General features: G+C 38.0%; 1 protein-coding gene across 1 annotated transcript in view; it reads left to right on the top strand.

The window, feature by feature from the left end:
- The first annotated feature begins 596 nt into the window (after positions 1-596).
- LOC129273384 (U5 small nuclear ribonucleoprotein 200 kDa helicase-like) overlaps positions 597-16,144 on the top strand; it is a 45,794-nt gene continuing 30,246 nt past the window's right edge. Inside the window, exons 1-11 of the mRNA XM_054910411.2 lie at positions 597-737; positions 8,676-8,839; positions 9,672-9,843; positions 10,233-10,425; positions 11,225-11,382; positions 12,258-12,410; positions 12,789-12,888; positions 13,359-13,579; positions 14,076-14,249; positions 14,948-15,085; positions 15,832-15,987. Of these exons, the coding sequence (XP_054766386.2) occupies positions 693-737; positions 8,676-8,839; positions 9,672-9,843; positions 10,233-10,425; positions 11,225-11,382; positions 12,258-12,410; positions 12,789-12,888; positions 13,359-13,579; positions 14,076-14,249; positions 14,948-15,085; positions 15,832-15,987 (1,674 nt within the window). The 5' untranslated portion in view covers positions 597-692. The remainder of the gene's footprint in view (positions 738-8,675; positions 8,840-9,671; positions 9,844-10,232; positions 10,426-11,224; positions 11,383-12,257; positions 12,411-12,788; positions 12,889-13,358; positions 13,580-14,075; positions 14,250-14,947; positions 15,086-15,831; positions 15,988-16,144) is intronic.

The raw sequence follows: 16,144 nt of genomic DNA on the forward strand, positions 1-16,144 counted from the left end.
TTGGCTTCACCATAATGCAGTTTATTCTTTTTAAAAACCTCCATTGAAACTTGTCTCACCTCCTTTTAAATTGGCTTCACCATAATATTCACGTAAGGTATATTCATTCTTTAAAAAAAAACATAATTGTTCACTTCACTCTACTAGATCAATTAGCTATATATAATACCTTTTATTCTACTCTATTCTTCCCTTTAAAAAAAAACCTGATTGTACTCCTGCCTCCCCTGATCTGACATTTGCCTCCCAACGTACTGTACATATAGTGTTATTATCTCTTTATATCGGAAACTTCGTTTTACCAAGGAGAGAGTGATATCTCCTTGGTTTTACCGAATTGCACTCTCTCCGAAGCGGTTTGAAGTCTGTCTAGCATGGAATACTACCAGCCGATGGTACACACACACACACACACACTCACACACACACACGTTATTTGACAACTTGTCTCTGGAGCCAAAGTTCCTCGCATATAACTATCCTGTATCTGCATGCCTGCACGCAGTGTGTATTGAACACGCACGACCACGATCTAATGAATATTCATCGGCGAGAGTGACGTCATTTTACGAGTCTCCTTTCAAACTTGGTTCATAAGTGCCTACCCATTAAAATGCGTGAGTTCTACTTTTGTGAAAAACGTCAGTTAATCGTAAGATAATTCATCAAGAAGTACACTTTACTCTTTAGCCATGGCTGATGCTACGGCTAGGTCACTACAATATGAGTACAAAGCGGTAAGTGATATTTGATTTGTTTGTTTAAGATGTAATATCGTCCCTAGAGAATGTAGATTCCCAGCTCGCTTTTCATTTTTTTTGCAATTGGGCTTGGCACGCGCAACACTTGACTTTTCCCACCTATTGTAATCTGTGTAATGTGCTGTGCGGACAGTCTTGGGTTCTAAACTTCGAACACAATACATCATTTTTCGAATTCCAAGTAAATATGACAGGAAAAATCATGGTTCATGCTAATATAGACCCATTGAGCAGTTTACAAAAATTATTGAATGGAAGTTGGAATGGAGAGTGTTTTTTTTTTGGGATAAAACTCAAAAGTAGGGATGCCACCACAAAAATTGAAGTGTTGTAAATCTAGTATTAAATAGTTTTGACTGGAATAAGCTCTGAAACACGAGTAAAATGACACCAAGATCATAAAAAATTGGACCAGGGGTTGCCGAGATATGGCCAATTCAAATTTTGAAAAATGCCAAAATGGCAAAAATTTGTTTTTTGCCATTTTTAAAGCTATCTAAGTATTTTAAATCTTGATGAAGTATAGAGGTTGCTTTTCCTTGGGGCACCTAACATGTCAACCACCAACAAGTACCTGAAAAATTGGGTCCGAATTACTTTTGGTTTTCACAGTTTCATATTAACGGAGTTCAAAATATGGGGAAAACACATGTCACAAATTTTCACCTTTGGACTAGTGCTGTTGTCGGGAACAAAAATCCATGTTGACATGTCGCTTAAAAATTAATCCCGACATCGACAATGTCGACATGAAAAAGGGACTGTAATTTAGCCTAGGCTCCCTAACACAAAAAAAAATAATTCGATCGTGGAACATAACAGTAACACTCTCAATCAAATGTCTTCACCTTGACACGAGTGATATCCCCACACTAGATCTAGATCTATATAATACAGGCTCAGTTCGGGAAACATTTTGACTAAGCTAGAGTGAATTCACTTCCAAAATCACTGATTAATCCACATTTTTTTCTGGAGAATCAAGTTTTTGTACCACGATCCGGTCTCGAAAGCATTGTGCAATAACACTCGGAGCCAATTTGAGAATCAACCAATTACAACAGTGATCATTGCATATTATACGCTGGTACTCGTGTTCTGCAAACGCAAGCTCCTCAAATTGACCAAAAAAAATAATGAAAATCGACCGATAATTTCAGTATCACTTCCGCGGCGATCGGTGCAACGATCTCCAAACGAAGGAAGGGAAGTTTTCTGTGACTTCGTGATATGAAGTAAGTAAGCTTGTAACCGATTTTGCAATCGGCAACCGATTCCATTCGATTTCACCACAATCGGCAATCACTTGCCGATCTTCGATCATGCCCCTTGAAGGAAAAAATCGAAAATAAAAAATCGGCGTAGATCCGGTTACAGTGCGTGATCGCTCAGAACATATTTCAAGATTGTTTTTGAGGTGCTAGCTATTTAGAGGTCGCATTATTCAGGGAGAAAGTCGCGGTATTATCTATGGCAATGTTTAAGGGGATAGATATCTTCTCTTCCAACTCATGGTGATAGCGGATGCCGCCGTGAACTTTGAAAGGTCGTATTACCGACGGAGCTCACTGCGTTACTCTCTTACCCCCTTTATAATGATATAAATCTTCTCTTCAACCTCGTGGTGATAGCGGACCCCGCCATTAACTTTTAAAGACTGTACTATTGACGGAGCTTATTGCGTTGCTCTCTTACATCGTTTATGATGATATTCATTTTATTTTCAACCTCGTGGTGATAGCGGAAGCCGCCGTGAACTTTGAAAGGACGTATTACCGACGGAGCTCACTGCGCTACTCTCTTACATCGTTTATAATGATATAAATCTTCTCTTCAACCTCGTGGTGATAGCGGACCCCGCCAGAAACTTTTAAAGACTGTACTATTGACGGAGCTTATTGCGTTACTCTCTTACATCGTTTATGATGATATTCATTTTATTTTCAACCTCGTGGTGATAGCGGACGCCGCCGTGAACTTTGAAAGGTCGTATTACCGACGGAGCTCACTGCGCTACTCTCTTACATCGTTTATAATGATATAAATCTTCTCTTCAACCTCGTGGTGATAGCGGACCCCGCCAGAAACTTTTAAAGACTGTACTATTGACGGAGCTTATTGCGTTACTCTCTTACATCGTTTATGATGATATTCATTTTATTTTCAACCTCGTGGTGATAGCGGACGCCGCCGTGAACTTTGAAAGGTCGTATTACCGACGGAGCTCACTGCGTTACTCTCTTACATCGTTTATGATGATATACATTTTATTTTCAACCTCGTGGTGATAGCGGACCCCGCCGTGAACTTTGAAAGGTCGTACTATTGACGGAGCTCATTGCGTTACTCTCTTACATCGTTTATGATGATTTACATTTTATTTTCAACCTCGTGGTGATAGCGGACCCCGCCGTGAACTTTTAAAGATCGTGCTACTGACGGAGCTCATTGCGTTACTCTCTTACATCGTTTATGATGATTTACATTTTATTTTCAACCTCGTGGTGATAGCGGACCCCGCCCTGAACTTTTAAAGATCGTGCTACTGACGGAGCTTATTGCGTTACTCTCTTACATCGTTTATGATGATATACATTTTATTTTCAACCTCGTGGTGATAGCGGATGCCGCCGTGAACTTTGAAAGGTCGTACTATTGACGGAGCTCATTGCGTTACTCTCTTACATCGTTTATGATGATTTACATTTTATTTTCAACCTCGTGGTGATAGCGGACCCCGCCGTGAACTTTTAAACATCGTGCAACTGACGGAGCTTATTGCGTTACTCTCTTACATCGTTTATGATGATATTCATTTTATTTTCAACCTCGTGGTGATAGCGGAAGCCGCCGTGAACTTTGAAAGGTCGTATTACCGACAGAGCTCACTGCGCTACTCTCTTACATCGTTTATAATGATATAAATCTTCTCTTCAACCTCGTGGTGATAGCGGACCCCGCCATTAACTTTTAATGACTGTACTATTGACGGAGCTTATTGCGTTGCTCTCTTACATCGTTTATGATGATATACATTTTATTTTCAACCTCGTGGTGATAACGGATGCCGCCGTGAACTTTGAAAGGTCGTACTATTGACGGAGCTCATTGCGTTACTCTCTTACATCGTTTATGATGATTTACATTTTATTTTCAACCTCGTGGTGATAGCGGATGCCGCCGTGAACTTTGAAAGGTCGTACTATTGACGGAGCTCATTGCGTTACTCTCTTACATCGTTTATGATGATTTACATTTTATTTTCAACCTCGTGGTGATAGCGGACCCCGCCGTGAACTTTTAAAGATCGTGCTACTGACGGAGCTTATTGCGTTACTCTCTTACATCGTTTATGATGATATACATTTTATTTTCAACCTCGTGGTGATAGCGGATGCCGCCGTGAACTTTGAAAGGTCGTATTACCGACGGAGCTCACTGCGCTACTCTCTTACCTCCCTTATAATGATATAAATCTTCTCTTCAACCTCGTGGTGATAGCGGACCCCGCCATAAACTTTTAAAGACTGTACTATTGACGGAGCTTATTGCGTTACTCTCTTACATCGTTTATGATGATATACATTTTATTTTCAATCTCGTGGTGATAGCGGATGCCGCCGTGAACTTTGAAAGGTCGTATTACCGACGGAGCTCACTGCGCTACTCTCTTACATCGTTTATAATGATATAAATCTTCTCTTCAACCTCGTGGTGATAGCGGACCCCGCCAGAAACTTTTAAAGACTGTACTATTGACGGAGCTTATTGCGTTACTCTCTTACATCGTTTATGATGATATTCATTTTATTTTCAACCTCGTGGTGATAACGGATGCCGCCGTGAACTTTGAAAGGTCGTACTATTGACGGAGCTCATTGCGTTACTCTCTTACATCGTTTATGATGATTTACATTTTATTTTCAACCTCGTGGTGATAGCGGATGCCGCCGTGAACTTTGAAAGGTCGTACTATTGACGGAGCTCATTGCGTTACTCTCTTACATCGTTTATGATGATTTACATTTTATTTTCAACCTCGTGGTGATAGCGGACCCCGCCGTGAACTTTTAAAGATCGTGCTACTGACGGAGCTTATTGCGTTACTCTCTTACATCGTTTATGATGATATACATTTTATTTTCAACCTCGTGGTGATAGCGGATGCCGCCGTGAACTTTGAAAGGTCGTATTACCGACGGAGCTCACTGCGCTACTCTCTTACCTCCCTTATAATGATATAAATCTTCTCTTCAACCTCGTGGTGATAGCGGACCCCGCCATAAACTTTTAAAGACTGTACTATTGACGGAGCTTATTGCGTTACTCTCTTACATCGTTTATGATGATATACATTTTATTTTCAATCTCGTGGTGATAGCGGATGCCGCCGTGAACTTTGAAAGGTCGTATTACCGACGGAGCTCACTGCGCTACTCTCTTACCCCCTTTATGATGATAGACATCTTCTCTTCAACCTCGTGGTGATAGCGGACCCCGCCGTGAACTTCAAATTGATTTGAAAACGCTAGCTACCCAAAACATTTTAATAACATATTTCAAATCATCGTGCGTGCTTGCATCGTCTACTTCATTTTAATTGCACTTGCGACTTTAAGATGATGCGTCGTAAGAGATCATTCCAATAATTCTAAATCGCTAGCACCTAAAAATACTTCTAAAAGATGTCCCGCCGATCGTTCATTAACCTGTGATCTATGAGAAATATTTTCATTTTATTTTCCTTTGCGCCTTTGCTCGGAAGATGCGTCTTTCGTTTATCTTTCTAATAAAAATCACTCGGTTTATTCTAAAGCAATAGCACCTCAAAACCCCTTTAAAACATGTTCCAAACGATCGCGCATGTTGGCGACTTCCATTCCAATGCATTCGTCTTTGTGACTTTGTCAGGAAGATGCGCGCGAACGCGAACAACATTTTGATGTATTCCTTTGTTTTTAAACATCGCCGATTCGATTTTCGATTCGATTTCGATTTTAGAAGCTTAATTGCCGATCCGATTTTCGATCTGATTTTTGATCCGATTTACAACATTAGAAGTAAGCGCTCAATTGCGGCGGTCACAACTTTGACAAAAACACATGTTCACTGCTGCTTACGTTTATGTGAAAGTAATGCATTGTAGTCCTTTGCCAGGACTGTTCTACTTTTCAGTTGATCAATAACACAATCCTCGACCTCTACGCCCGAAATGAAAACAGCCCCACGATTTCCTGAAAGAGGGGATAGCGCGATCACTGGGGATGGCGCGCAGGGGAGAATGAAGCAAGGGGAGAGAAATAACAAGTACACCGACGTCTAGAATCTAGACTAAATGCATTGAGGAGCAAAGTATTATCAAGCACGGTGAATAGCGATGGGTACATATTTCCCCATGGATGGGTACGGTGAATGCTACTACGCTACGCTTGCTATAGCGCTAGATATAGATCTAGAGCGACCGTCGGGATCGAGAGTGGCTCGATCGGGCAGGCCGGCCCCGCACTGACGTATTTCTGCTGCCGCGCAGCTCGCAGGCATTCTTTTTTCATTTAATGCGCTGCTAAGCTGAATAAACCTTTTAATTGCGCCAATTACTGTGGATAAATGCTTCCAACTGTTCGGCTAAGCTTTACACTCGTGACTTTAGGCTAGACCCCTTTTTATTTTATGTTTACATGTCGATGTGGGTGCGTGCATGTCGACATGTCGGAAACATTGATAATCCTTTGTATGTCGACATCAATGTTGATATGAGGCCTATCGACAACAGCACTACTTTAGACCCAGAGGAAAATGGCAAAAAATGACCAAGTCATGCGGGTCTCCATTTTTTCCGGAAGTCATTCACTATAACACACAGGCTCATACGAGAAAATGTGCCTACTCGGTTACTTAGAAAGTCAAATCGTCACAGCACGTGCGACCCACTAGAAATCCACTGCCAAACGCGGTTCTTTGTGTGAGGTTAGTATGATGGGGTTACCATAATTTGCGCACATTTGAAAAATTATTAGGAAGTTGATTTTCAATCAAACATTTCTCACAGTTCACACAAAATTAATCCAAATCCAAATACCAGACGGAAGGCCTTATCCCAAAGTCAAATTCGCTTGACGGAATTATAAAGTAGGTCAAGGGTTTTGCTCGTATCGCATTCTCAAAATTCCATGGCGATCGACTAGTGCGCGCTCGGCTGAAAAGTGTCATAAAAATGTGACCTTAATTTGCGCACGATCGTTTTGCAAAGCTTTAGAAAAGAAATCAAGCAGACAAAGGTAAGATGATTCTATCAGATGGAGGTTAAAATGCCATAAGTTCGGTTGGTATCACATTTTACTTATTTGGAGACCTCTGCTTGCAAACTGGCGATTTCTTGATGCTTTTCTAGAAAGATCAGATTTTTTAGGAGCGGATGCATAAGGTAACAAAATTTGCTGATGTTTTGCCAATATTTTCACAATTTGAGACCTTACCTTCAAGAAAATTACCATACGGAGTAATTTTGGGTTGCTCTTTCTGTTGGTGATATCAGTTTTTCAAGATATTAATTAGATAATGAGATGTTTGACCGTGCGCAAAATAAGTTAACGCGCGAATAAAGGTCACATCACCATATACTACTAATTTCTAACACTAATCTCGCAGTAGTGTGAGTGGGCTTAGCTGAAGGAGCAGGGTCGCCGAAAAATGTGATTTTGTTTCGAGTTTGTTAATGTTCTCACAAATTTAGGATCGTATCTCAGGGTGCTACACAACTTTTTAGAAGCACTTGCCCAACTGGGCAAGTAAATTTTTAAATAGTTCAAATATACTTGCCCAAAAATCTATTCACTTGCCCGAAAAAATCCTTGAAAAAAAAAGTTTTACCTCTTCAAAAGAAAGTATTGTGGTTTTATAAACCATTGACCTTTTTCTCTCTTTTGACATGAACAGATCTACCTTGTTATTGCCATGTCTAAATTAGGGTCAATATATCATATTGACCCTAATTTTGGTCATTCTACTGTAAGAATTTTGCTTGCCCAATTTGGGCAAGTAGTTTTGGTCTTTACTTCAAAATACTTGCCCCACTCTTAACTTTTACTTGCCCCAGGCAATTGGGCAAGTGCTTGTGTAGCACCCTGTATCTTCAAAATGACAAATCAAAAAAAAAAATGGAAAGAGTGTACCGCATTTAATTTGCATAGAAATCAAGTTGATGGCATGCTAGCACTATAGCGGCAGGCCTCCATTCGACATGGGGTCTGGGTGTAATGAATGGCCGCTACAACTTCTGGGTTGCATATCGCACATGTGATGCGGTGCTCGCACACATTGACTTTTTATGAAATATTGAGATACTAGGAGAAAATAAACATTGCAATTAAGAAATAGACAAATATATTCTACAAACACCGATGCAAAATTCATTTTGTGAAAAGACAATTTAGAACAAAAAATATTGCAGAAATGCATAACATGTCAGATTCTGGGAGCTTACTCTAAATCTTACAAAGTCTGGACTGGAGTCATCATCATGCCAGTCTGAAAATGAGGATCGTCCACATACCGGATCCTGTGTACAAAGATTGTCGTTATTTATGATTTCTTCACACAAGAAATCTAAGATCATGAGAAGACAGCAAGTCATAAGAAATAGACAGTGATTAACTGGAGGTAATTGAGGTCACAGAATCTGTCATTAGCACTCTCAAGTCCTGAAATTGTTGTCCATGTTCTGTCATGGGAATTAAAAAAAACTGTCCTCATACGAGCAATCTCATTGTATCAAAACAAGATTTGTCTTGGCTTATTAAGATATTCTTGTTTTCTGGGACAATCTTAATTCTTGGACCAGCACCTCCACTGAATATCGGGATACCTAAACACACCCCTATTTTAATCGACTTCAATTCTGTCCTCTTCATTCAGAACTCCAATCTTGTACTTCAAGTCGATCGCTCGCTGGTTGAGCGAAGAAATCGTGATGAAGCCACTGGTGAAGTGATGAGTTTGGTTGGCAAGCTGGGCCACAGTAAGATGGGAGACAGAGCTCAAAGGACCAGACCACCTCAGCAGAAAGAGAAGGAGGCAAAGTATGTTTAAATTTATGACAATTTTATTTTGTCACATAAGTACTCTTAAAAGATATACCGGTAAGTGTGAGGTTTAGTCGGGAAGTTGGGATTTGTTCAGAGGCACATGATTTTGATTCATCAGAGGAGAGAGCAAGAGTGACATTGTTAAGGTCGAGTTGAAGTTTGGGATTGTAAATGTTTGAAATATCTTTTAAGTAATACAGTTCTATGTGCACAACCAGTTCACCCTGGAGGCTGTAGCATTCTTTAAAATTGACACCCACAGGTGTGTGTGAATTTGAGATTTTATATTAATGAGGAACAAGCAGTAGGATATCTTTGAGGAGTCGCAGAATTGCATTGATTTCAAGCTGTCTTCTTGGGCCCGTTTCATAAAAGTTGTGATAATAACAAAATCGCAATAACACCTTAAAAGCTCCTGAAATCATTCAATTTGATAGGCCTAGTAGTAAACTTATTATAGTTATTGTCCATTTGCTACATGTATAACAAGTCTATGACATGGGACCCTGGATATGCATGAATCTAATGTATGGTATGCTCCATGACTCCATTGTCTCTGCTACAGTGTAGGTGTTGCTGAAGGCATTCTTTTTGGGGTGGTCGGTCCAACCATCATGTTTTTGTTCACATGATAACTTATCAGTCATTTGATGAATAAATTTTTAATTCAAATTTTACATTTAGCAATGTCTTTCAGATCTGGAAATAGGGGAGACATAAATTTTGACTGTATTTTGTCTTATTTTACAAAATTTATAAAAATTGATGGGTAAACATGAATGAAGAAATTCTGTAGTCTGACTCATTAATTTCTTTTTATTTTTAGGAGGAAGAAACGAGACGAAGCTCGTTACGACATGAAGAAGTTCAAAGGTCAAACCCTCCTTTCTGCTGGTGTTGAAGACATTGTTGGAATCTACTACAGACCAAAGACACAGGAAACCAGAGGAACCTATGAAGCGTTGCTCAGTTTCATTCAAGCTGCTATTGGAGATCAGGTAATATCTTCATGAAGGTTCTTCCACTGGAACTTCATACCAGATATGTAGTACCTGGACATAAAAGTCATGGGAATCATGGCCTTTTCAAATGATAACAAATATTCCATTTCGTTCATAAAAAATCATTGTGAAATGGTACTGATTTCATTTTGACCTACGTGTACATGTTTCTGTTTCTCATTTATTTTTCAATTTCATATTAATGAGGGAACAAGCTAATTTTTTTTACTAAAATGACAAATCACACAGTGGATTTACCCTGGAAACTTGATGCATTTTCAGTAATTTTCACCACCATACATCTTTTTCTACATGATTATCAATTAAAATTTCATAGTCTCTTTGTAAAAAATGGTAATTAAGTATTTTTTCTTTTTTGAAATAAGCCTCGTGATATCCTCTGTGGAGCTGCTGATGAAGTCCTGGCCACCCTGAAGAATGAACACAGTAAAAACAAAGACAAGAAGAGGGAGCTGGAGCAGTTATTAGGAACTTTGGCTGAAGAGAGGTTTGCCCTGCTTGTTAACCTTGGCAAGAAGATCACAGATTATGGAGCAGAGAAGGAGAAGAAAAATATAGGTACGTTGAAACATGTAGCAGTAGTGTACTGAATGTTTGTTATGTTAGTTTTATATATACATATATGGAGGGGCTATTTTATTAGGTTAATTCAATCATATAACCTAGGTCAAATATTAATTTTAGCACATTCAAATACCTTTGACAAAGAAAGTAATATAATGATATTGCTAGCAGAGTACATTTTGCATCTTTTCTGATGTTTATTGTGCACGTTTCCTTCCAATAGGCACTAAATAAACCAAAAATTTCAAACACTGAAACAGATAGAAAAAGTCTGTTGATTATATACTTTTATCTCCTTATTTCCTTTTCTGTTAACTGTTTTGAATTTAGCTCTTTTGAAACCTAATTTTTGTAACTTTTTTTTCAAACTTCCAAACAAACTTTATACAATGTGGTGCAATTGATTCCCATGTTTATCTTTAAAAAATAAATCAATATTAGATTTAGCTCCTATGGGAATTCAGCTCTTCGAAACTAGGAGGGATGTAAGAATATTGGTTAAATAAATCCTGTAGAAAGGGAATTTAAAATTGCAATCTAATTGGAGATATTATCATCACCATCATCAATGTCATCATCATAATTATAATCATCATCACCATTATCAATAACATCATAATCATTATCATCATCATCATCATCAATAACATCATCATCATCATCATCATCACCATCATCAATAACATTATCATCGTCATCATCACCATCATCGTCACCATAATCATCATTTTAACCATCAACAATATCATCATCATTGTTATTAGTAATACCCTATCGTATTTCGTTCTGTTAGATGATGACATTGATGAAACCCTTGGTGTGAACGTCCAGTTTGAGGAGTCTGATGATGAAGGAGGTGATGATGAAGATGTTGGTGAGATCAAGGAGGAAGAGTCTGATGAAGAGGAAGGAATGGAAGATGCTGATGTCAAATCAACCCTCAAGACAAGTGTAGGGACCTCTTTCATTATTTTGTTTTTATTATTATTTATTTTCTTTGGTTAACTCTTAAGTCAATTAAAGACAAGTGTAAAGACCCCATCATCCTTTTCTTTAATTGATTACTTGAATTTTTGATTGCCAACACACTGCTCCTCAATTTTTTTAGATTATTTCTTTATGAAATCATTGTTAAAAAGAGTTGCTTTCTTGTTACCTTTCTTGCATTGTTTGCACTCCTTTTTGTTATTTCTGAAAATTATCTATCATAACAAAATTTATTTGTTATGATAGATATAAAAAGCACCTTTTCTGAAAGAAAAACAAAATAAGCAACCAATAGAAATATTGAAAAAATTGCATTTATCATTCAAAAATCACTTTATGGACTACAGTGGAGGTTTATTTACAGTGGTTGTTTATTTTTCCCCTCTCCTTTTTTTTTGGGGGGGGGGGGTGGAGATAAATTGTAATGCAATGAAATAAAATGAAGAATATTTAGCAGTCAGGATATTTTAAGACAGTGTGACATTTGCAAACAAAGCTGTGCGAAGTCACATAATAAAAATATGTGATTGTATTTCTAGTATGGGTTCAAAACTAATTGGTAATCCGATTTATTGATCCTTTGCTTTTAGAAGCATGTTTTTAGAAACTTAATAGCAATTTATGTATTGATAATTTTCCTGCATGCTTTATTTGTATACTGATTTTTTTATTTTAAATCCGACTCTGTCAATGTTTTCTTCTGTATTTCATTTTATAGATATTTTTAATGTTTTTATATTGTTGTGGAATGAAATGATTTTGAAATCATATAAAAGCATTTGCACATCAACGAAATTGATTTTATCTAGTTGAACAAACCTTAATCTTCTCTCGTCCAGCTTGGTGGTGGGGATGATGTCCTAATGGCTGCCAAGAAGGGTCTCCACCCTCGTGACATAGACGCCTTCTGGCTTCAGAGGCAGTTGGGTAAATTCTATGATGATCCTAACATCTCGCAAGCAAGGTCTGCAGAAGTCTTGGAGATTCTCAAGGTAACTCTTCATGCCTCTTCTTCCATTAGCTCCAAGGAATATCATTACGCAACAGTTTTTTGTCTTAATATTTATAAGCTGATCAAACATTTTGCTACTTAGTCCGACACCTAACGAAAATACATTGTATACAGATGGCTCTCATCTTTCGGGTTAAAGATGACCTCTCTGACTTTGATCTTGAAGATTGAAATGAATGGTAAGATGACCACACTTTCCGGTAGAAATTGTAGACAAACAGACATTCCCTGATGTAAAAGGGGGGGGGGCTGAAGTCACCTAGGGGTATTTCCAGAAGATGATGATGAATTTGATGAATTGTTTTTCTTTACGTTGAACCCAATTTCCAATGTGTCTTCTATATTGCTTGTGTCACAGAATGCAACTGATGATGGCCAATGTGAGAATCAGCTTGTCATGCTCCTTGGAACCACTCAGTTTGAATTCATCAAGCTCTTGAGACAGAACAGAATGATGAGTAAGTACACAAATGCATCATTACTTCTTTGTTTTGACCTCATGTAGCACCCTCTGTAGGCTATACAGAATTGTACAGATTCGGAATCAGATTTAATTGATTTGTCTCCAAATTAATAGGAAGTTCACAGTGTTGCAATTTAACAAATTCAGTGTAAATCAAATATTTGTAAACATATATTTTCAATAGGTGACGAATCAATAAATAGAATGTATCATGGCATGCAGTCGGAAGGGGGGTGGTGGAGTCGGCACTGTGTATGCTCTCCATCCCAACTGTTTAGCTTTTTTTATTATTCATCAGGCTATGATTATATGTTGTACATCTATTTTTTTTTTTACAAATTATTCAATCTAGTTTGGACAGGCTGTTTTTAAATTCAATATTTTGTGATTTTGGTTTTATTTCAATAAAAAACACACTTCCAAAATTTTCTTAACCCATAGCAATCTTGTTGATTTGTTCTACAGTCCTTTGTTGTACGCTATTGGCCAAATCCCAAACGGTGGCTGAGAAGCAACAGCTGGAGGATCAGATGAAGCAAGACCCAGAGCTAGCGGCGATCCTCCAAGCCCTCACTGAGACCGATAAAGAGGATATCATCAAAGAAGAAAGAGCTCGGAAGGCTGCTGCCAGACAGAGCAGGGTTGATGCAGATCTTGATGCCATGGAAGTTGATGATGATGACAATGTAAGTGAATTGAATAGATGAAGTACTGTTTATCCTTTCTGGAGAGTACTGAAGGTGTTAATTATTATCGTTTCCTTGGCTTAATCTCAACCACATTCCAGAGTATTAAAATATATATTTTTAGCCAGGTACCAATTAACCATGCCTGAGCAGAGTGCAGAGCTATGTTGATGAATGTCTTGCTGGAGGTAAAGGGAATGCTGGAATTATAAAACACATCCCTCAAATGACACTGCTTTATGTTCACTGATTTGTGCTGTGGAAGTGTGGTAGTTTGTATATATTGGGACACTGGATAGGCTAATGAGTATACAACATGATGCCAGAGTCACAAAATTGTCCTGAATTTAAAAAGAGAAGTGAAAACCCATGAGGAATATGAATTAGGTGACAGGTTTTGTTACTTACAATGATACTTTATAGCCTTCACTTAAACTATAAAAAACCCAATAAACATTATTAATCTCTGTGTCTTTCTTCTCTTTTTTTTATCCAGACAATGCTTCCAGAGAAGTTGATTGATCTGGAGGATATATCCTTTGCTCAAGGCAGTCATCTGATGGCAAACAAACGATGTCAGCTTCCTGATGGTTCCTATCGTAAACAGAGGAAAGGATATGAGGAAGTTCATGTACCAGCTCTCAAGCCAAAGCCATATGAAGATGATGAGGTAACAAACAACAGAAAATTAGACTCATAAACTACTGTTATAACTTCAGTTATTAGATGTATTGACATGCCATCTTAATTGAGGTTATAAACATAGATGTATAATTATAGATGTAAAAACATTAATTGTATTTGTCAACAAATGTAAACTTTAACCTTCTACGCATTCGAAATGTGTTGTACAACACCTGCTTAGCTTGTTTTACACGAGCAAATGGTAGAATGAATGTCAAACATTCGTACCGTTGCACAAACTACCTACCATCCTATTTAACTCGGCTAACGCCTTGTTGAATAGAGCATCTTTCTTTCACCTCATACGAAATTTTGCACCATCACACTCATGCCTTTTCGCTATTGGTATATTATTGAATTCAATGCCTAGACAGTGACCACCCAAGGTAAACCACAATATGTAGCCTGTATAGACAGGTGGTTGATGTAGATAGGTGTTTTTTTTTTTTTTTTTTTTTTTGTATTTATGTATTTATTGAATATAACATATTTACAATATAGAAGTTGTAGATAGGTTCTTATGCACACCTGCCTACATTGGAATCAGATTTAATGGTCATTTTCTGCAGGTGGCTGCCAAAGATGGGTGGCCGTGAAATATACCCCTATTAATAAAATGGAAGTGTTGCAGTTTCTTCACAACAGTTTTTATTACCATTGTATATTTTTGTCTGTTTGTATCAGTCCCTGGTGCCGATCGATCGCCTACCCAAGTATGCCCAGCCAGCGTTTGAGGGATTCAAAAGTCTGAATCGTGTTCAGAGCAGACTGTATAAAGCTGCTTTAGAGACCGATGAAAACTTGCTGCTCTGTGCCCCAACTGTAAGTATTAGGAAGCAACATCCATTGATAAAGCACAGTGCTCATTTTTGTCACAGCTTTGCATTGGTTTAGGCCTTCACATATAGGTTACATATCATTTATTGTCTGGATTATAAAGGATTTTATATCACTTGCTTGTTTCATGTTGATGTTAAGAGACCTACATCTCATTTATTTACCACTCTAATTCTAAATGTATAATCATCAGATCTTCCTGATTTCTTTTTCAAATTCTTCATGAAAGATGGGCATGATATGATTCAAACAAATGACCCCATTTCATCTTGACCCCCCAACAAAAAAAACGCCCTAAAACTACTGATAGTTATCTCTCTCCCCAAAAGCTCTCAAGTCAATTGGTCAATTATGTTATAGTTATTTAAGACACCTCACATTGGAAGTGCTCTCTGAAGAAAGTCATACAAATTAATTTGACTTGCTAAAGCGTATCGTGAAGGGGGAGGGGAAGGGGTTAGCTTAAAAATATATGAGTTTGGTGTTTTTTAATATCAGTGCTTTTTGTTAGACTTGTTTGAATTCTGGCACATATACAATGGTTGCACAAGGGAATCGCACTCCTCTATATTTTAAGAATCTTCCATCGAACATATTATGGACAATTCTATGAATTTTTTCATCTCCGTCCTCTCTGTTTTCAAATTTACGCTCTGTTGTCCGTTTGTTTTGAAGTCTTGGATCTGCTGCTGTCTATGCATTTGTACAATTTTATTTTCTCTTTCCCCTAGGGTGCTGGTAAGACCAATGTTGCGTTGCTGACCATCTTGAGGGAGATTGGTAAGAACATCAATCTTGATGGCACCATCAACACATCAGCCTTTAAGATCATCTATATCGCTCCCATGAGGTCACTTGTACAGGAGATGGTTGGAAACTTCAGAAAGGTCAGTGTCCCAATTATTCTCTTTCTCTCCATTAACAGTATCTGTAGATAGGATACTGTCTTTACATAAGTGTGTTATTATAATGATCATCAGTTCAAATCACAATTGATGGACCCCTATCTTTTGAGATGATCATTAATGCTGCAAAGTCATAGAT

Source organism: Lytechinus pictus, chromosome 12 (genome assembly GCF_037042905.1).
Source record: "Lytechinus pictus isolate F3 Inbred chromosome 12, Lp3.0, whole genome shotgun sequence".
NCBI lineage: Eukaryota > Metazoa > Echinodermata > Echinoidea > Temnopleuroida > Toxopneustidae > Lytechinus > Lytechinus pictus.